Raw genomic sequence first — 21,374 nt, forward strand, 5'->3', positions numbered from 1 at the left:
GGAGGACTTTTAGTCCCGGTTGGTGGCTTTAGTCCCGTTGGGCAGGAACCTTTAGTCCTGGTTGGAGACACCAACCAGGACTAAAGGCCTCTCTAGTCCCGGGGACAAAAAATGCCGAGGCTAATGCCAAATTGGGACATCGTTCTAAAGTCTGTTCTCTAGTAGTTGTGGACGATGATCGTGGAACATGCAACGATAGGTCATATTCAGGTTGCCAGATCCGACTACCATGGCCCACAGGGACCAATGATGTAGTGCCGCCTGAAGCGCTACATGGAATTGATTGACCATGTCTTAATGTTCATCATCATAAGGAAATAATTATTACTGTAAAACTTGGTGAAGCGTGTTAACCTCTGTAGAGGCTGCGTCTACGTGTTATATAACGCCCTGAGCTGACTAGGCGAACGTCTTGTACATACTACAAACCAACATCCTGAAGATCAGCCAGAGTTTATAACGTACGTATGTTATCTATATACTAACAACTACTAATATCTATCTTGTACAACAAACACTAATGTTGGCCAATGATCAAGTGTTGGTTCTCAGTTTATTACATGATATAAGAGATAAACACGGACAGACAAATCTTCATTTCGTAAAGAAAACCATGGCAATATGTAATACTGGTAGTAACAAAATTCAAAGCACTCATGAACAGACTTCTCTCCCACTTCCATTATTCATACATGCATGCATTGGCTAATTTTTGTTGAAGCGCCGACCATCGCCTTTGCTTCATGCTTGCTAATCAGTTTGTGTTTGTCTTGCTCTTGCCCATGTAGCAACAAGGACTATACTTTGCCGTACAACTTGTCCGACAGTCGAAAGCAAGCAATTCTACAGTTTCTCTTGAACAACAAAACACCAAATGCAATCCATGTACCAACCACGAAGCCGCACCCGAGTCCAAGATAAAAGAATGGTATCCCATAACCTTCTTCAGTTCTTCCCAGGCCACCTTGCTTTGGTGCATGACGCTCACTCGAGCAATTGTTTTGAAGAGGATGTCCACAAAGACCGATGTTGCCAATGTACATAGATGGATACTCTGCATACAGGGTATCAAGCTGTACTCCCGATGGAATTCTTCCTGTAAGATCGTTGTATGATAATTCCAAGTAACTTAAGAACGTCAGATTTGATACAGTGGCTGGTATTTCCCCTGAAAGCATGTTCCTCGAGAGGTCCAATGATTGCAGTGATCGCATTTCCCCGATCTTCTTTGGAATAACTCCAGTCAAGTAGTTCCTTGATAGATTCAAATTCACAAGCGCATCAAGAACAACTATTTCTTCTGGAATTTCACTGGTTAAGTCATTTGAAGATAAATCAATGCTCGTCATACTTGTGTCGAAAATTCTTTGAATGGAACCATAGTTCAATTCCTGCCCCTTCCAGACCGTAGAGAAATTATTAAGATGATAATAACTTATTTCATTGCTGTTAGAAACAATTATTTCAATGCCATCGGAACAACCCATCATGGATGTGTTTGTCATAAATTTAAGATTTGATAGGTAGATCGGCAGAGAGCCTGATATCTTATTGTTATTTAGGTCCATGTACTGAAGGCAAGAAAGGTTTGTGATGTTCATTGGAATGCTACCAAAGAACTTGTTGTGACTTAATCGTATAACTCTTAATGATGTTAAGCTTCCAATCCACATTGGCAATCTTCCAGAGAATTTGTTCCGAGACAAATCTAGGAAGTGCACATTTGTCAAGTTTTGCAGAAAAGACGGGAACTTTCCTGACAAACTATTGTTACTTAAGGCTACAAATTTCATATATTCCGTTACCCCGAGGCACAACGGTGGTTCTCCCTCCAAAAAATTGTTGGATAAGTCCAACACACACAGTCTCTGAAATTTACAAAAAGATTCAGGAATATGACCAGTGAGTCGGTTGGAGAACAGAGAAAGCTGTCTTAGATTGGCGGATCCAACAGCAGAGTGACCAGTGAGTCCTAACAACAAGTTATTGGATAAGTCCAACCATGTTATGTTTGGTGGCAGCGTGGGTATCTGACCAGTTAATTTGTTTGAACTGAGGTAGAGTTGTAGAAGTGACATGGAGCCCATATCAGCCGGCAAAGTTCCGTTGAGTTGATTGTTGGAGATGTTCATGAATTCGACATTTGAAAAGCCATCGGAGAACCACTGTGGAAGCCTATCAGCTATACCTGCACTCGAGATATCAAGATAGGTGATGCTCATATTCCACTGAAGCCACACAGGAAACAGTGGGCCCATCTGGCAGGATGCAAAGTTTACATACTCTAATGTAGATGGTGGTTGCCAGTCCGAGCTGATCTCAATCTTGAGGGCATTATATGACAAGTCTATATATTGCAAGCTCCTTGCACTAGCAAAGTGTTCCTCAGTTATCGTGCCATCCAGCTTATTTATACTTAGATCCAGATGGGTCAGATTACTAAGCTTACCAATCTCATATGGAACATGTCCTGTGATGTAGTTCGAACCTAAATCCAGAACAACCAAGCTCATGAATTGCCCCATCCATCTTGGTACCATCCCGGTTAAATGGTTCCAACCGAGGTCCAATTCTTGCAATTTGTTGGGTGAACATTGAGGTAGATTCCTAAACAGCTCAGCTACGTCACCATATAAGAGAGTGTATTCAAGGTTCAGGACCTCCAAATTGCATAGGTTCTTAATATTCGTGATCATGCTGCGCATGTTCTTGTCATCATCATGATAATCATAAAGACAATAATTATATGAAAGATCAAGGACTTGCAGGGATGTCATGTCTCCAAGAGCATCCGGAAATTGACCGTACATACTAGTGCCGCTGAGGTAAAGGAATCTAAGGCTTGTTATGTTCCAGAACCAGCTGGTCACCATTGGATGGTGGAAGGAGTTCCCGGAGGCATCGAGCTCCTCGAGATTTGTAAGGTTCAGGTGTGGCAGCGATTGGTTTGCGCTTGCAAGAGAGCAGTATGAAAGATGGAGGGCCCTCAAAGAAGGAAGCATATTCATGACACGAGGCCAATCCTCTACTGTGCTGAGGTTCACTTGGTCCAAGTAAAGATATTGTATGGAAGGAATGTGTGTTAACCATGAGAGATCCGTCGAGTTTGTGCCTTCCATCCAGTTCCATGAAAGATCTAGATACTGCAGCCTTGACAAGTTGCCAAGCTGGGGAGGCACGCCACCGTAGAATGGTATGCCAGAGAGGTTAAGATACTTGAGATTCTTTAGAGAGCCTAAGAACTCAGGAATTCGACCGGTTGGCCCCTCTAGTTCATTCCTGCTGAGATCAAGGTGCTCTAGGTGATCGAGAGCAAGCAAAGAAGGACTTATCTGGCCGGCCAAATTATCTGGTCCGAAGGTCGATCCAAGTCGAAGCTCGTGGACGTGGCCAGTTCGGTTGCTGCACCGGACGCCTCTCCACCGGCAGCAGTCTTGCTCGTCGTGGCGACCGTCTCGCCGCCACGAGCTGAGGATGCCGCCAGTGTCGCTGGTGACGCCGTGCTTGAATGCCAGCAGGGCGTCCCTCTCGTGTGGTATGCAGCTCGGGCTCGCTCTGTTACCACCGGCGGCTGGCTGGAGCTGCTGCTGCTGCTGCGTGGCGAGGAACAAGCAGCAGCAGCAGAGCAACACGAGCATGGCAGCAGCTAGGTGATGCATGGTGGCAACCACGGACAATAATGTCGCTATGGTAGAAGAGAATGGCAGGATATATCAGTTCTGGAGTGAGAGTGGATCCGTTCTGGAGCCCGAGTGTTATTATTATAGTAGACGGATGCAGAGGATACTGCAGATCGGTCAATTGACCGTGGACTGAGGTCGTCGGTCACCTTCCGTGTAGAAGCGGTCAGGCATCTTCGTACTGGCCCACGCGCACTCCTCCGACGCGGATTGGATTGGTCATGTATCGGTCGTCTCACTCATCTGCTGCCTCCATGGGTTTATGTGGAATTATCCCATCCATTTAGCTTCCTTCGTTGAGTTATTCTGGGTTTATGTGGAATTGTCCATTCAGCTTCCTTCCTTCGGTTATTCTGGGTTCATGGATATCTGCCTGTAAGATGGGCTTCATCTGCTGACCGACGACCTCAGTCCACGGTCACCTTCCGTGTAGAAGCGGTCAGGCGTGTGTCAGTGTGGTCATCATCGATTCCATTATTGCCTCTGCCTCTCATCAAATAATTTCTTTTTTTTCTTCTCTTTTAACCTTGAAACTTTTTCTACTCTCCACATACAACATGTGATATTCCATGTTAAAATTTGGTATGTTTCTGGATCTGTTTGCTATATTTAATTAATTTATTGCATTTCTAGAAATTTTTTGGTATAAGTCAAATTTGAACAGCAAGTGATTCAAATAATAGAATAAAATGAGTAGAAAAATGATATTCATGTTATTGAGTCCATTGTGAGGCCTTACCCGGGAAATGAAAAGAAATTTCGAACATCTTGTTCAGAAAACACGACCACGAACGTGTGGCTGATTGATTTTTAAATTCTAAAAAAAGCAAACAAAGTCTGAAAATCATGAGATTTGTCATGATGTGATGATATCATACATGGAGGCTGTGGTAAAAAATTCAGAAGGTTTCGCACAATTTATCACGTACGATGTTTACAAACCGAAGCATCTCAGAAAAAAGATCTCAGCGTTGAGAAGGATACGGTAAGATTTGGAGTCAAAGTGACGGTCGAATTGGGGTTTGGCTTCAAAACTTTTTGTATAGGCAATAGAGAACATAGATTGTTTCATGTGAAATTTTGGTAATTTTTTGGATCCATTTGATAATTTTATTTATTAAGTGCAATTATAGAATTTTAATTGATATAAATTAAATTTGAGTTGTAACTGCATAAAATAATGGAATAATATTCGTAGAAAAAACAAATATATATTGTTGAGTCCATTTGACAAGGTATTTTCAAAGTACATCGAAAAAAAGAAAAACACGTTATAGAAAAGAAGGAAAAGAAGGAAAATGAAAAAAAAAGCGGGGTTTGCCGAGTGCCCCATTTGACACTCGATAAAACTGGGCTTTGCCGAGTGCCCCGATCCGACACTCGGCAAACCTTCTTCATATCCAGCCCGGCGCTGCCTCACCCGCACACACGCACCTCCTGCGCCCGCGCCCGCATGGGACTTAGGGGCAGCGACAAATGGGACTTAGGGACTTAGGACCAACCCCTACCGAGCCCAAATGGGACTTAGGGGCTCAGGTCGCCCGACACCAACTCAGGAAATCAACCGACCGCATGGGTCACGGGCGGGACAAACACGGGCGAACACCTCGAACGGCAGTCTGCGGCTCCAGGAAAGAGTACCAAGATGCTCAGCCTCCAACCGACTCACCAGTCGGACGTAGGCTCAGGGGCTACACCCGCGGGTGCGCTCGCGCGCACCCGCTGTCAAAACAAAAAATTCCCCCACTAACAAAACGAACCCCCAGACGATTCTACCCGAATTGCCTGGGGCCTCGGGGGCTACACCTGTAGGTGTGCTCGCGTGCACCCGCTGTCAAGACAAAAATTCTCCGCTGGCAAAATGAAAACCCCTCAGACGATTCTACCCGAATCACCCGGGGGCTCGGGGGCAACACCCGCCGTCAAGATGAAAAATTCCCTAGACGATTCTACCCGAATCGCCCGGGGGCTCGAGGGCTCCTGTTAAGTTCATAAACCCGGGGTCCCTCATGGACCTGCTTCTCAGCAAAAGCTCGGCCCAACAGACAATGTTGCGAAACAATGCGCAACTCCTGGGCCGGCCCAAAAACCTAACGACAGGCCAGGAGGGCGATCCAGTCTCTGATCGGAAGGCCTGGCCAAGGAGGAACGACGCTAGCTTCCATCGCTTCTGACTCCGACCCGCCTCTCCGACCAGAAGGCCTGGCTAAGGAGGAACGGCGCTCGCTTTCGTCGCTTCCGACTTCGGTCCACCTCTCCGACTAGAAGGCCTGGCCAAAGAGGAACGACGCTCGCTTCCGACTTTGACCCGCCTCTCCGATTGGAAGGCCTGGCTAAGGAGGAACGACGCTCACTTCCATCGCTTCTGACTCTGGCCCGCCTCTCCGACTAGAAGGCCTGGCCAAAGAGGAACGACGCTCGCTTTCGACTCTGACCCGCCTCTCCGACCAGAAGGCCTGCCCAAGGAGGAACGGCACTCGCTTTCGACTCTAGCCCGCCTCTACGACCGAAAGGCCTGGCCAAGGAGGACCGATGCTCGCCTCCGACTCTGGTCCGCCTCTCCGACTGGAAGGCCTGGCCAAAGAGGACCGGCGCTCGCCTCCGACTCCAACTCGCCTCTCCGATCGGAGTACATCGAACCTCTGCTTACAGCTCTTCTTCGACCAGGAGGCCAGAGCCGACTGGGGAACGACCGACCGGGGACGCCCGCTCGGTGAAGACCTAGGAAACGGATAGAGCAAGTAAGGCAGGGCGCTCTAGTCAACCACAATATCAAGGATCGTATCCTGCACACCTGTAGGACAGTACTGTTAGGTCATGTCAGAACTGTACTTTGTAACCTTCTAGACATGTCAGAACACCAACAGTATTGTGGGCGTCGACATTTATCCTACAGTATGGTAGGCGCCGACATTTGCCATACCAGAAGAAGACGATGGAGCCTACCACATGCATCTGAGCGACAACAATGTTGTAGTCGCTGACAAACCGTCTTGTACCCGATGGCATGGGCAACAAGACTAGGTAGCACACACACTCTCTTTCTCTCATACACTCTCTCTCTTGTAAAGCCATCCCCTTCATCTATAAAAGGGGATGCGCTCTCTCCAAAACAGGGATGATCGATTGCAACGACTTGAACGACTCTGACAGACAACACATGGATCATTCCGATTCTCTCTGCTTGGCTCTAGAACTCTAAGGCCAAACAGAGCATACACTCGAACACTTAGCGCACATCGGAGCTCCCGTCACCCTTGGGCCTTCGGTCCGGAGTCCGACCAGACCTCTTACACCCCCATCTTACTCCCTCTCGTTTGTAACCCCACAGCAAACTTCGAGCACCTGGGCACAGGAATAAAGTCACCGATCGACTCAAACTGGACATAGGGCACGTTGCCTGAACCAGTATAAACCCTGTGTCATCGAGTGCTAGGCCACATCCGATCACAATGTGCAGCGAAACTACAAATATTTACGTGTTGGTCACTTTTCGCACCGACATAATCTTTTCTCCTTTATGATGTGCGTATGTTTCTAGTTTATTTCTAGTTTGTAGTTAACCTTGTAATCACTGTTTCATTCTCAATCATTGTAACTTAGCTACTTTTAGTTTTCGCAGAATTAATCACTATTTCTAGTCGCTAGTTTATTTCTAACACTTGTATGTTTCGTTCTCAATCACTGTGAATGATTTATCTGTTCTCCTTTGTGCAGAATCAATCTATGGCATCGAATGAGCATTATGACCAACCGTGGTCACAGTGGTCATCGTGGTCACAATGACTACATTTATTTGCATTTCTGATGAGCCTGGAGAACGACTGTGAACAAACTTACTTGTGAATGTGAATTTTATTTGCATTTGTGATTGTGAATGGACCTACTTGTGATTCTAAAGTTTATTTGCATTTATGTGTTGTCAATATATCTATATGAACTACCTGTGATGCTTATTGTTAACTATCTGTGATGGATGTAATGTTTATTTGAGTATGGTACGTTATATATGACCGAACCAAATAAACTGGATATATATGGTATCTTTGTCGAGTGTTACATTCAGCAAAAGGGCTATTTGCCGAGTGCCATGCTAAATACACTCGGCAAAGAGGCCACATGGCAAAAATCTGTGCGTTCTGAGCCTAAAATGGCCATCTTTGTCGAGTGTCACTGTGACACTTCACAAAGAGGCCAAATCTAGGCCTAGAATGGCCAGTCTTTGCCGAGTGTCTGGGATGTGACACTCAGCAAAGAAGCCATGTTTGCCGAGTGTCTGATCCTGGACACTCGGCAAACAAAGGCATGTTTGCCGAGTGTCATGGCCGGGGCACTTGGCAAACAAGGGCATCTTTGCCGAGTGCCCAGGCCATTAGACACTCGGCAAACGCGTCGTGACCGTCTCCACGCCGTCACATTACTTTTTTTTGCCGAGCATCGGTTTTAGCACTCGACAAAGTCTTTGTCGAGTGCCCGATAAAAAACATTTGACAAAGAAACTTTTGCCAACACTGTGTACGCCATGAGCTGTTTGCCGAGTGTAACACTCGGCAAAGCCTTTGCCGAGTGTTTTTTGGGCTTCGCCGTGTGAAAGCCCTAGTTTAGTTTTGACTAATTGATGAAACCTATTTGGACTAACCTAAGTGCTAAGTGTGTCTAGCAAAGAAAGGATTGTTCCAAAATCAAGTTGAGTGTTCGGCTATGACACTAGTGTGCTCGGCCAAAACTCTTATGTGGTCGGCTATGGCACTAGTGTGGTTGGCAAGGCACTTGAGTGGTCGGCGTGTGGTCGGCTGTGCTTTGGAGTGATCGACCAAGGTAAAGGAGTGGTCGGCTATGATGTTCTAGTGCTCTAACTTGAAAAGAAGAAAGAGAAAAACAAAATGGGCTCAAGCCAAAGGTATACTTGATAGGGCAATTTTGTTTTTGGCACTCAAGACACCATAGAGGGTGTGAGTGTATTTAGGATTGATAGCCGTACTATGAAGAGGGGCGAAATTCATTATGAAATGCGGTTATCAAAATGCCACTAGATGTTCTAACTCATTGCATATGCATTTAGATTCTAGTGAGTGCTAACACCCTTGAAAATGCTTTCAAAATATGCTAACACATATGCACAAAGGTGATACACATTGTGTTTAGCACTTGGGAGCAAGGGTGAAGTGTTGGAGATAAGAGAAGGGGTCACTGTTGTGACTGGATGCTGGTCCCCGTGGGACCGGACGCGTCCGGTGACAAACCCAAGGAGAAGGGCAGCAGTGCAGCGGCGACCGGACACTGGCCCTCGGATGCGACGCTGCCTCGGTTCCTCGGCAGGCAGAGCAGTGCAGCGGCGACCGGGCGCTGTGGCGTGTCTGGTCGGGAAAAATCATTTTTGGAACCTCTCTGAGTTGGACCGGACGCTGAGGCGTTGCGAGTCCGGTCAGTTGACCGGACGCGTCTGGTGCGAGTGTAGTGAGCATGCGCAAAGGAGCCATTGTGCGCCAACGGTAACATTCAAACGGCTAGGACACGTGGCGTCCAAAGAGTGATCAGACGCTGGTGACCGGACGCGTCCGGTCCACCCTATAGTGCGTCCGGTCGATGTGTAGTCAGCCCACTAAAGGGGCCAACAGGTATGTTTTTAATAGGGTGTCTATAAATAGTAGTTGGCCGGCTTTGAGGTATCTCTCTTGGCATTTTGACATTCTTAACATCCCTTTGAGCTAAGTATACTCCCTCCCACTTATCTCCTTGCTTAATAGTGCAAATCAAAGTGAGATTGAGTGATTCCATGTGCATTGCTTGAGTAATTGCATCTAGAGGCACTTGGTGATTGGGTTTCGCTGTGGATTTCTCTTGTTACTCTTGGTGTTTGATACACCTAGACGGTTCGGAGCAGCGAGGATCGTTGAGCGGAGGATGGTGTTTGTCTCCGGCTCCGATCATGGTGATTGTAAGGGGTTCTTGAGCCTTCCCCGTGGGAGTTCACAAAAGACATCTCTAGTGGATTGCTCATAGCTTGTGAATCCCCATCTTGTGTTGGTTGTGCTGCACCCGATTGCGGTTTGGCTTGTGAAGCCAATTAGCTCGTGAACCTCCAAGTGGGTGAATCGCTACAACGAGGACATAGCTTGCCGGCAAGCAAGTGAACCTCAGATAAAAATCTTGTGTCATTACTATTCTAAGGATTTCATTGTATTTATTGTTGATCACCTGCCACGGCGGTATAACCCTCTCTATCACTCTATTGTATTTACTTTGATATACATCTTGTGTAGTGATAGCTTTCCTTGCTAGTTGTAATTAGCTTTCTTGCTAGTTCTCTAGTAGTAGTTTTTAGTCTTAACTTTTGAGTGCCTAGAAAAGTATAGCTCACTAGACTTGTGGATAGGTGGCTTGCATCTTTCTTGTAGTGCTAGGGCAAAACTTGCATTACGCCATTTAGTTATCTAACCATCTTGTCTTAAGTGTTGCTGTAGAAATTTTTATTAGGCTATTCACTTCCCCTCTAGTCATTTAGGACCTTTCACCGTTTGCTGTGGACACACAGCAAAGCTACTGTTTCCGGTAATGAACCATCATGCTGCTGACTATAACTTTAATTTTTACGTCTAGTGATAAAGTAATCTCAAATGTGTCTGGAGTACTACTGCATCTCAAACTCATTATGCACCCTATTTTACTGGCACCTCTCCAGTGCGTCGTCAAGACTACAAGGAACCATGCATGTTCGTCACTAGGCAAGTAGGCAGTGGAACTCCTGCTGTAGCAGTTTACGCCCCCAGGGAAACTGTGCTCATATATTGGGCTCTTCAATTTCTGAGAAATTTGCTCTCCTTGCCTGTCCAATGTTTGTAAGTGAATGTTACTTATAGTGTACTTTGAGTATGCAACTGTTTTTTTTTTTAAAAAGAAACCGGCAGGACACAGGAGAGGAGATCAGCTGCTCAATCATACAATCTCCGAGCTAAAACAATGTTTTGCCAGCAAAGAAACTTCTGAATGCCAGTGCAATCCATCTATTTTTTTTAGAACAACCAGTGCAATCTATCTACCTAAGCAACACCACACAGGAACCGATTTTGAACGGCTGGATCAAAGTCAGAGTGGGCCCACACCGGAGCCGTCCATCTGGAAGAGAGGTGGGACCAATCTCCATCTGGAAGAGATGTCGGCCAAATGTAAAATCAGAGCAATCAACCATGAAATTTAATGTGGATGTGGATATTATGTGTGTCTGTAAGTTGTGTGCTAATTCTACACTGAACATAAGTGCAGTCACCTCTTTCTCACTTCAGCAATTAACGGTTGACGACGAGCATGGAAACAATGGTCATGGAGGAGACGTGAGCCTTCCTTGATGTGGATGACGAACATGGAAACATGGCACCACAACACGAGTAAGCAATTAGGCAGAATCCGACACCAAAACAGGGACACTGTGATCAACATAAGCACAAGCCCAAATTATTATTAGTATTTAATGTGGCCATGTCATCATAAGGGACGCTGTGATATTACAACTCTTACGGCAAAGGGTGTGGATAGTCAACAGCTAGCATTCTCATTCCTTGGTTGTCAGTATTGCTCAAGATCCAAATTAAGTTTTCAGCTGTCCTGCTGCCATATTTTGTTGTTGTTGTTGTTGTTGTTGTTGTTGTTGTTGTTGTTGTTGTTGTTGTTGTTGTTGTTGTTGTTGTTGTTGTTGTTGTTGTTAATTCATGGCATAATTTCCTACCGCTCTCACCTGCTGTCCCGCTGGTAAGCTTGGACACCACGCGCAAGGATTCCCTCACAACCTCAACTGCTGTTGCATCATTCTTGATGGCCACATGTAGTCCACTGCTAATTGGCGCTACGATCTTGGGCACAAGATCCATGGTGTTGTACATCTCTGTGCAGTTATCCGGGTCCGTGGCAAGCTCGCGAAGAATCACACGACCATGAACAAAAGGGGGTTTGATCTCTACCTTCTCGGCCATGTCAATGGAATGAGAATCATAGGTGCGGCGTGTTTGTGCTGCCTTTTTCATGAGATGAGGATCAAGTAGGGATGATATGAAGTGGGCTGCTCCAGGTATGTCTGCTGTGCGCAGCTTGCAGGCAAGCTCCGTGACAATCTGTGCGATGTATTCTTTGATATCTGCATCAAGATCCTCCGAGGGTAGCATCCGAACCAGCTTGTAAACCAACTTCTCCGAAGAACAAATCTGCTCAACTGCTCTGTGTGAGCGTTCTTCGTTCTTAATCACCAGCAAGTGTAGCACTAAAACTGCAAGGACGTGGTCATCGGGATCTTCAGATTGCAACAACAATTCTGCTGCAAAAGGAGACCAGAGTAGTATTTATGGTGCTATACACGCCTTTTTGGATGCGCGTGTCCGCTATGCTGTCAACATATCCATGCCACCATAAGTGTTTCAAGTACTGCCAACCCAAATCTGCAGCTAAGCCCGAACGATTCATGGCGACTGCGAACCACAGGAGAAACAATACACCTTGAGTGAGCACCAGGGCATAGAACAAGAGGAGCGCTGGCTTCAGATTACCGTTGCTGGCATCAATACTGGAACTTCCATAACCATGCGTCGCAATGCCAACAAGACGAATGATTGATAGCAACATGCAGGCTGTTGCTGCGAAAATGGGAGCTAGAGCAAGCCATGTTGGCCCCATGGTAAGTAAACGTACAAGATTTATAGTCCTTCCGACCCGCATGTTCTTTTGGGAGAAAGCTGCTGCAACATCGACGAAGAATTTGGCCTCAGGTGCTGAATTGTACCCGACGATTCTACGAATATAATGGATAGTTTTCTGATTAGCCCGAATTTGTGCAAGGTGACCATCTTACTATAACTAATTATAGAGTGCCACCACGTTAATTCCCACCGAATGCGTTAGGGAAAAAAGATAAATCTTAGAAATTCTCACAATAATAAAAAATATCTGACCTTTAATTTTATAGACTCGAGTCATCGTCGCTGATAATAGCTATTGGATCTATCGTAATTTATAAAAAAGTTACCCACCCCTGATATTATGAAAAATACATAAAGGAACCCCTTAATTTTGCATCTAAATTATACACTTATGTCATTACGCAGGATAATTCAAATAACCCCCCTAAATTTGTATATAAATTATCCACATCTATTATTACAAAAAATAATTCAAAAATAACCTCCTAATTTTACATCTAAGTTACACACTTTTATCATTATGAAACATAATTCAAAACAACTTCGTAACATTGTATCTAAATTGTTGACCTTTTTCATTGTGAAAGATAATTCAAAATGACCCTCTAACTTTATATCCAAATTACCCACGTCTACCATCATAAAAGATAATTTGAAATACCTCCTAATGATTTTATAAATTACTCATATTGGTCATTTTAAAAGATAATGCAAAGCAACCTCCTAAGTTTGTATTCAACCTACCCATACATATCATTATAGAAAATAATATAAAAATTACTTTTATATTTGTATCTACCTTAGTCGTTATAAAAAAATAAACAAAAATATCTCTCATATCCTCATGTAAATACTAATATATGTTATTACTAAATAAATTAATATTCATAAAGTATGATACATATATATTTGTATATTATAGACTTCTACAACATTTAAATTAAATAACCAAAATGCTATGTTTCACCATATATAGCAAGTAAACATATCATGTATGCATTAGGATAAATATTTATTTTAATTATGAAGAATGGAAGAATGTTTATTTAACAAACCGCATAGCAATACCACTGACAGCTCACTTTATAATTTATAATAATACTCCATAATAATAAGTTTTATAGGTTATTATTTTAAATAAGTTTATACATTTTGACTGAAACATTATGTCATATCGATGTAGGTAATTTATTTTTAAGTACCCATATACAAAACAATACACACATATAATCTTGTGATATAACATATTCAACATGTTCAGTGTCGGGGTGCAAGCTAAGTTTCAACTTAACATGTGAAAAATAATAGTACTAGGACCTAAACTCTTTTTAATAATTGAACAAATTCTGAATACAAGATAAAAGAAACACTAGAGTTTCTACTTAACATGTGGAAAAATTTGCAACAACTCCGTTAAAAGTTAAAAGCCAAACTATAAATTTATAAAATCACAGAAAGAGATGCAACAAGAGTTTATATATCTTAAGATTAGTTGTTCTCTCAGGCCTCTCCACGCACATAGCAGAGCACGGAGAATAGCAGCAATAGAGTAGACCGTGGGAATAATGCTGAACAATTCTTGGGGCAGTTGCAGAGCTAGAAATACGATTTTTATTTTTTAGGGGAGGAGACAGAAGTACATTTTTTTAAAAAAAATAGTAATTAAAAAAACAATAGAAACAGTAGGGGCTTAGGGTGCCCCCTCCCCCCTCTCCTCCTCTGTCTCTGCCACTGTCTTGGGCACACAAGTATTTTTATTAAATTAGATCTAAATTTTAGCCATGATCTAAACAACCTCATTATCTAAAACTCAGCGGCTAAAGTTTAGTTTTTAGTTTGATAATAGGATCAAATAAACCTTAGGGCCTGTTTGGATTGGAGGATTTTCACAGAAATTTCAAAGGAATTTCATTCCTTTGTTTTGCTAACGTCATACACCGTTTGGAACGGAGGAAAGCAGCCAGCCGTTCCAGAGAAAAGGAATCACGTGCTTCACAAAACACGGGAAAAAAAGCATCCACTCCGAGCCGTGGTTTTGCGGAAGTCCGAGGCGAGTGAGGAGAAAAGAATCATTCTGCTCGCCATCAAAACTCATGATGACGGGTGCTGCTATTGCAGTGAGGAAGAGAAAAAAGACAGCAGCACTAGTTAGCTCTTATTTACTCTAAACAACTATGCTTACTGCAAACCAATAGATTACTATGTTATTAGTATTCATGTGTTCCAAACACCAATTTCTATAAAAATCCTGTATTTTTCAATCCTCTGTTTTACACCTCTATTCCTTTCCTATTCCTGTGTTTTCTCCGATTCATACGTTTTACATTCCTATGTTCCGAACATGCCCTTAGCGTTTTCCACTGTCAGCTAATAGGTATCCCGGTGTTTGCTGCTCTCACTGACCTCGAAGACGCTGCTAAGATGGAGCAACTCCTCGCCCGTTGGAAGCTAACGGGTGGCGACAACCTTGCGTGGGATGTCCGGCATAGGTTGGTTAGGCACTGTAGGCCGCGCTGCCCAGAGCTGGCGGCGGCCAGACAGACCCAACCAGGGCAGAGAGCAGACAGCAGAGCAGGGCCGAAGCCACGATAAGATATCACCGGGGTCGATCCAAACATACAATACTACTAATTTTTAGCTTATAATAATATTATAAATAATATTAGTTAAAGATAATAATATAATACTATGGATATATTATATAAGATCGAACATTACTAATATAAATGTTATTTTCATGACTATGATCTTTTAGTTCTGTAAAATTGAAATCAATAAGTATAACTTAGCCAAGTTTATTAAACTCTAAACTAATTTTGAAACCCTCAAAAGAATTTTTAAGATTGAAGGCCGCAATAATTTTGCTTAAGATTTTTAAGATTGAAAGCGGCAATTGACAAAAAGGTGAAGACAAGCTTTGACTGACATCTTGTTGGAGAAGAGCAAGGCAGCAAGCTCCTAATTTGCTAGAAGTCTAAAACACAAGGAACATAATTGTATCCTTCTTCGTCAACTGGGGATTAGGGAACTCTAAGGAATCAACAAAAAATGTAGGTGCTTGTTAAGGCGAGAAATTGAGAACCTCCTCTCCTCACCGTCGCAGTCGCCGCTAAGCCGCCAGGATGAGAGGCGATGGGCGGTGCTTCGACTCATGGTGCGAGTCGCGAGACGAGAAATCCAAAACAAGGACACGGAAAATGTACTTGGACGGTCGAGGAAGTCAGGGAGAGGAACCATAGATTAGTGTAAAGGCCAACCTGGTGCTGCACGCTAATAAATTGGCCTATTACCTAGTGGGCTTGCTGCTTGCCCTTGTTGGACCTTGCGACTTGCGTTGGCTGCTGGGCGCTTATCAACTAAATTAGCCAGCCTGCCACCTGCTTTGTGCCGGCCGCCGGGGTCAAAACATATTTTTTGCCGGGGTCTAGGCTGGTAAAATATCGTAGGATACATGACACGGTGGCAAGTCGTCGGGGTCGGCGGACACCGACGGTATAACGTAGCATCGCCCCTGCAGCGAAGCAACGTTTTAAATAGCGGGCCAAGGTGTTTAGCGGTACGTCTCTAAAACAGCTAATAGCGGAGCTATACTGGGCCATAGCGAGAAAAAACGGCTAAATTATATATGAAAACAAGGCTCAAAAGGCTATAGCGGGAGATTGGAGATTTAAAACTATGCAGCAGAGTAGAAAGATGCATGCACTCAGGATAGTATACAGAAGATTGGGCTGAGTACGAAAGCATTACATACCTGTCAGTTTCTACGAAGACGATGGCCGTAGTGAGCCAGAAATCCAATCTCACGAGCATGGTAGAGTAGCCGCCCAGCAGGACGACGGTGGCCCAGACGAAGGCGAGCGTCCCGAGCCCCGAAGCAAGCAGCTGCAGGAACGCCTCCGCTAGCAGAGACAGGTTGAGCTTCAGCTCCGGTGTACCCTTGCTCCAGGTCGCGAGTCGTGCCCGGTTGCGGGCGGTGGGCAGTCTGAAGGATTCGATCAGAGCCGCCGCTAGCCAACTTTCATAAAAAGCCATTCACCTCGCTTCAAAGCAGCAACCTGACTCCGATACCTTGGCGCCGCAGCACCAACTAACTCGATCTCCTCGAGGAAGATAACAGCTTCAGTCCTAGGAAAATTATTTGTCCCTCAGGGTCTGAACCAACAAGAGATTTGGATAGTCGTATGGAGATTTGGATAGTTAATCCGTGTGAAGAAGTAAAATAATAGCGGGTGCCTTTGTAATGCTGGAGGTGGTAAGTGGAGTTGGTAACAATTACTATTTGATTAGTTAGTGGAGTGCTAATACTAGGTGCTAATAGTTCATTTTGTGTGTGCGAGAGAGTGGGTGGGTGAGGGACTCTGTTTCTTTAATGCTTGCACACGATAAGATGCTGCGGAATTAGTTGTTTTTGACGTGACAGCGTGTAGCCTCTCAAAGTGCACACTAGCTTTTAACTCCACTAGTGGTTTAGAGCATTGGTATCTTCATATATTTTGTTGTTACTAACAATTGGAGATTTTTTTTGACATATATCCTCATCTAATCGTACGTGACTGAGCTAGAAAGAAGGACCTTTATTAGTAGTAGTTGGTGTAGTGCACAGAGCATTCAGAAATTTAGAATGCATAATTGCATAAAAAATATTACTAGTTGGTGTTATGAATTTATTAAGGAAACTTTACAGAACGACCTTGGAACTTTTAAAGTCGCGCGTCATATAGTATTGTTCTTGTTACTCCCTTTTCATTCTCACGCGTGTACCTGTTAAGGAAACTTTACAGAACGACCTCTTGTGTAATATAACGCTCCATGTTGGTTGGTGCTCCATGTTCATATTAGTTTTTGCAAAGCACTGAGCTGGTTAGTTTTTGTTACAGCCTCAGTTATTGTATATCTGTTTTTATATCTTCCACTGACGACCACATACATAATATATTGCTGCATGCAGCTATGTATTCCAGTAGTTCATGATGGTCATTGGAGTCTGTATGCTTTCAACATGAATGACGACAAGCTCAGCATTTTAGATCCAAGACGAAATTGTAAGTGCTACAAGGGCATTAGGCTGAAGATCTGCAAAGCTCTTCAGTTTGTGAAGGTCAAATTCAACATTTTCAAAAACAAGTCTAATGATTTTAGCGGCTGGACATTCGAGGTTGCCAAGGAATGTGGTCTCAACGGCAGAGAGAGAGAGAGAGAGTGTGTGTGTGTGTTGAATCATTAGCGTAAGCTACAATCATTAGGATGCATGGTCTTTGTTTTCTTCTTTACTTGTATTATTATCATGGATTTTTAAGCTAATGACTTTGTTGTTTTTCTGTGGTGGTCTTTGATACTATACAGGAATCGATAGAGATGCCAAAAGAATTCCTTGCATATATTCTCTCTTTCAATGGTAACGAATCCTACCAGCTTCCTTCTGAAATCTCTGAGCTGATAAAAGATCTTTCTGAAGGTAGAAAATCTGATCAAAAATATGCTTCAAGTACTTATTGTCTCGAAATCTTTTTTCTTTAATGCAAAGGGCGTGTGCCTCTACCTAAACCGGCGGGCCTCTCCTGATCCTGACTGAGAGAGAATGGAGTAGGGAATACTCAAGACATTACTCAAAGGAAATCAGTGCATACGGTAGTGAGCCTAGGTCGGTAGGCCCACGGGCTGGTTTACTCTTTAACACGCCCCCGCAGTCGGAACTGGAAGCACAAAACTTTGTGAAGACGGACGTTGGCAGACCTTTGGTGAAGATGTCGGCGTACTAGGACGAAGTGGGAACGTGTAGTACACGGGCTTCACCGAAGGCGACTCGTTCTCGAACGAAGTGCAAGTCAATCTCGACATGCTTAGTGCGCTGGTGCTGGACAGGGTTGGTGTAGAGGTAGACAACACTAATGTTGTCACAATAGACAATTGTGGCGTGGCGAAGAAGACCAAAATAATAAGATCAGCCGGTGAGGTCCATTACAGGTGAAGACCAAGATCCAAAGTGCCCTGGAGATACTGCAGGACATGCTTTATGGCGCCGAGGTGAGGCTCTCGCGGGTCATGCATGTGAATATAGATTTGTTGTACGACATAGGCAATATCCGGGCGGGTGAAAGTGAGATACTGGAGGGCCCCAGCTATGCTGCGATAATGGGTGGGGTCAGACATGGAGGCCCCATCATCGGCGAGCTTGGAGTGAGTATCCACAGTGGTGTTGCACGGCTTGCAGTCACGCATACCAGCATGATCCGGAATATCCAACATATAATGTCTCTGTGAGAGGAACAAACTGTCATCTCAGCACTCAACAGTGACACCCAAAAAATAATAAAGAGGCACCATGTCTATCGTAGAGAATTCTCGGCAAAGAGCTGAAATAATGTGCTAGAGAAAGCTCGTAGATGAAGCCATAAGAACAATGTCATCAACATATAGGAGCAAGAAAGCCATATCAGCGCCTCAATAGAAAATAAACAGGGAGGTGTCAGACTTAGCTTCAACAAAATTGAGGGAGGTTATGTGAGAAGCGAAGCGACTGTGCCAGGAGCGGGGAGCTTGCTTCAATCCATAGTGAGACTTGTTCAATCGACAGACATGGTCGGGTCTGGAAGAATCAACAAACCCGGATGGCTGAACACAGTATACTGTCTCTGTTAATGTCCCATGTAAAAATGCATTCTTGACATCATATCTAGCTGTTGAATGGAACAAGAGCGAGACAGTGCCAATGTGAGTACCACCCGAAAAGTAGTAGCTTGACGATTGGGCTGAAGGTCTCATCATAATTAATTCCTGGATGCTGGGTAAATCCGCGAAGAACCCACCGAACTTTGTAGCGGTCAAGTGAGCCATCAGACAGGAACTTGTGATGGAAGATCCATTTCCTTGTAACAACATTAACACCAGACGGGCGAGGAACCAAGGTCCAGTGTTATTAGCTTGTAGCGCATCGAACTCGGCTTGCATAGCAGCACGCCAGTGCGAGTTAGAAAGAGCAGTGTGAAAGGTCGTTGGCACTGGGGAGAGGACCGCCGTGTTGAGGTTGAGGTGGTCCATGGGTTGGCGAATGCCAGCTTTGCCACGGGTGCATTTATTGTGCGCATTTGTCACCGGCACAATGGCCTGTGAGGTCGTGGAAGACATCCGGCCAGTAGTGCGCCCGGTGCCATTGGCAACAACCTGGGACAACGAGTCCATAGGGCCAGCAACACTGGGCACAACAGGCGATGGTAGCGGCGGCGGTGGTGGCGCTGACGCTGGTGAGGTGGCTGGAGACGAGCTGGTTGGTGGCAAGCTGGCTGGTGGCGCGTCGGAATCAGCGAACGAGGCGGGCAGCCGCGATGAGGTGGAAGCAGGCGCACGCTTAGATGAAAGCCCTAGTTTGGTTTTGATGAGAAGAAACCTATGTGAACTAATCCTTTGCTCTAAGTGATGTATGAGATAGATTGGTTCACATCCATGGTGGAGCTAGATGGCACTCAAGTGATAGAGATGACCAAAATATGTTGTTCTAGTGCTCCAACATGGAAAAGAAGAAAGAGAACAACAAAATGGGCTTAAGGCAAAGGTATAAGTAAATGGCTATTTTGTTTTGGCAATCAAGACGCAATAGAGTGCGTGACTAGGTTTAGGATAGATAATCTTACTATAAAGAGTAAAAATCTTTAATTGCAATGGTTATCTAGTGCTACTAAGTGTGATTTCATTTGCATATACTTTGCGCGCTTAGTGATGTGGTGAGGATGCATGAGAAAACCCTAAAACAATCTTTGTGATAAATGATATCTCTTGCTCAAAATTGTTTTAATCTTTTGAAAGAGATAATACATGAAAAGAGGAAAAAAGGAGAAGCAAAACTACGCCAAATAGGGAAGGTCCGCCCGGCATTTTATCTTGCCCTAACCGTAATTTTTCCGTGAGAACCTTTGCCCTGAAAATTTTTAGGCCCTACCCGGAATTTTCGGTTCAGCTCACATCTGGCTACCCCAACAGTCAGGAGCACGAGCTGAGTGTTTTTAGGGGTGCTCTCTCTTTTCGTGAGAACCTTTCTTGCTCTCTCTTGCTCATTTCTTCTTCCCTATTGCTCATTTGAGATCCAAAAGAGAAGAACAAGCTCTCTCCTCTCCTCTCTCACTAGCTCCCAAGGATTTGTGCTCCATTCGTGTGAGAGGTCGAGCTCTAGTATTGATCTTGAGAGCTTCAAGAGCATCTCCTCCCTGTCCTCTCCTTCTTCAAGTGTGGTGCTCATTTGAGAGAGGATATGAGAACCCTAATATGTGCATTTGAGGTTGCATTTGGTGGCACTAGGCCGTGATTGCAATTGTGGATTTCCTATTACGCTTAGTGATTACCCCAATCAAGTTCTTGTGTCTATTCCCTGGCGGAGATCACGAAAAGTAACTCTATTGGAGGTCGTCGTTTTCATGGCCGGTACACGTAAATCCATTCGTGCATGGACGCGAGCCAAATTAAAAAAGAATTCTAGGATTTAATTGGCGTAATGGGCTGTCGCATTCAGGTTGTCGAAATGGATGAGGTGACATGGACTGGAGTAGCATTTCTTTGTGGAAAAAGTTTATATTACCTCACTCAACTTTCGCGAAAGTCCGTTTTTCCTCCCTAAACTCTAAAACCGGACAAAACACCTCATTTAACTTTTAAAACCGTTCATCTTACCTTCCTGACCCTGTTATAAGCAGTTTTGAAGGTGGTTTTGTCTTTTTCTTTTTTATTTATTTTGGCTAAATCTTTGAAAAATCATAGTAAATCACAGAAAAATTATAAAATAGAAAATCCAATTTTGTTGGACTCCACATGAGTAAATCTACACAGTGAACATATAATATGATATGCTTTATTACAAGGTTTTTGCTGTGGTTTTAGATCTATGCTTTTATGTACTTAATTGGAATAATTCATAATTGGATTTTCGATTTTATGTTTTTCTGTGATTTACTATAATTTTTTTAAAGATTCAGTCGAAATAAATAAAAAAGATAAAGATAAAATCATCTTCAAAACTGCTTAT

The 21,374-nt window shown here is 44.0% G+C and overlaps 1 protein-coding gene across 1 annotated transcript; it reads right to left on the reverse strand.

The window, feature by feature from the left end:
• Nucleotides 1–515: 515 nt before the first annotated feature.
• On the reverse strand, nucleotides 516–3,733 carry LOC136483421 (receptor-like protein EIX2). Its single transcript, XM_066480489.1, has one exon. It carries the CDS (start codon nucleotides 3,657–3,659, stop codon nucleotides 798–800), a length of 2,862 nt encoding a protein of 953 aa, XP_066336586.1. The 5' UTR covers nucleotides 3,660–3,733; the 3' UTR covers nucleotides 516–797.
• Nucleotides 3,734–21,374: the final 17,641 nt, after the last annotated feature.

The sequence above is a fragment of the Miscanthus floridulus genome, chromosome 9, assembly GCF_019320115.1.
Source record: "Miscanthus floridulus cultivar M001 chromosome 9, ASM1932011v1, whole genome shotgun sequence".
Lineage (NCBI taxonomy): Eukaryota > Viridiplantae > Streptophyta > Magnoliopsida > Poales > Poaceae > Miscanthus > Miscanthus floridulus.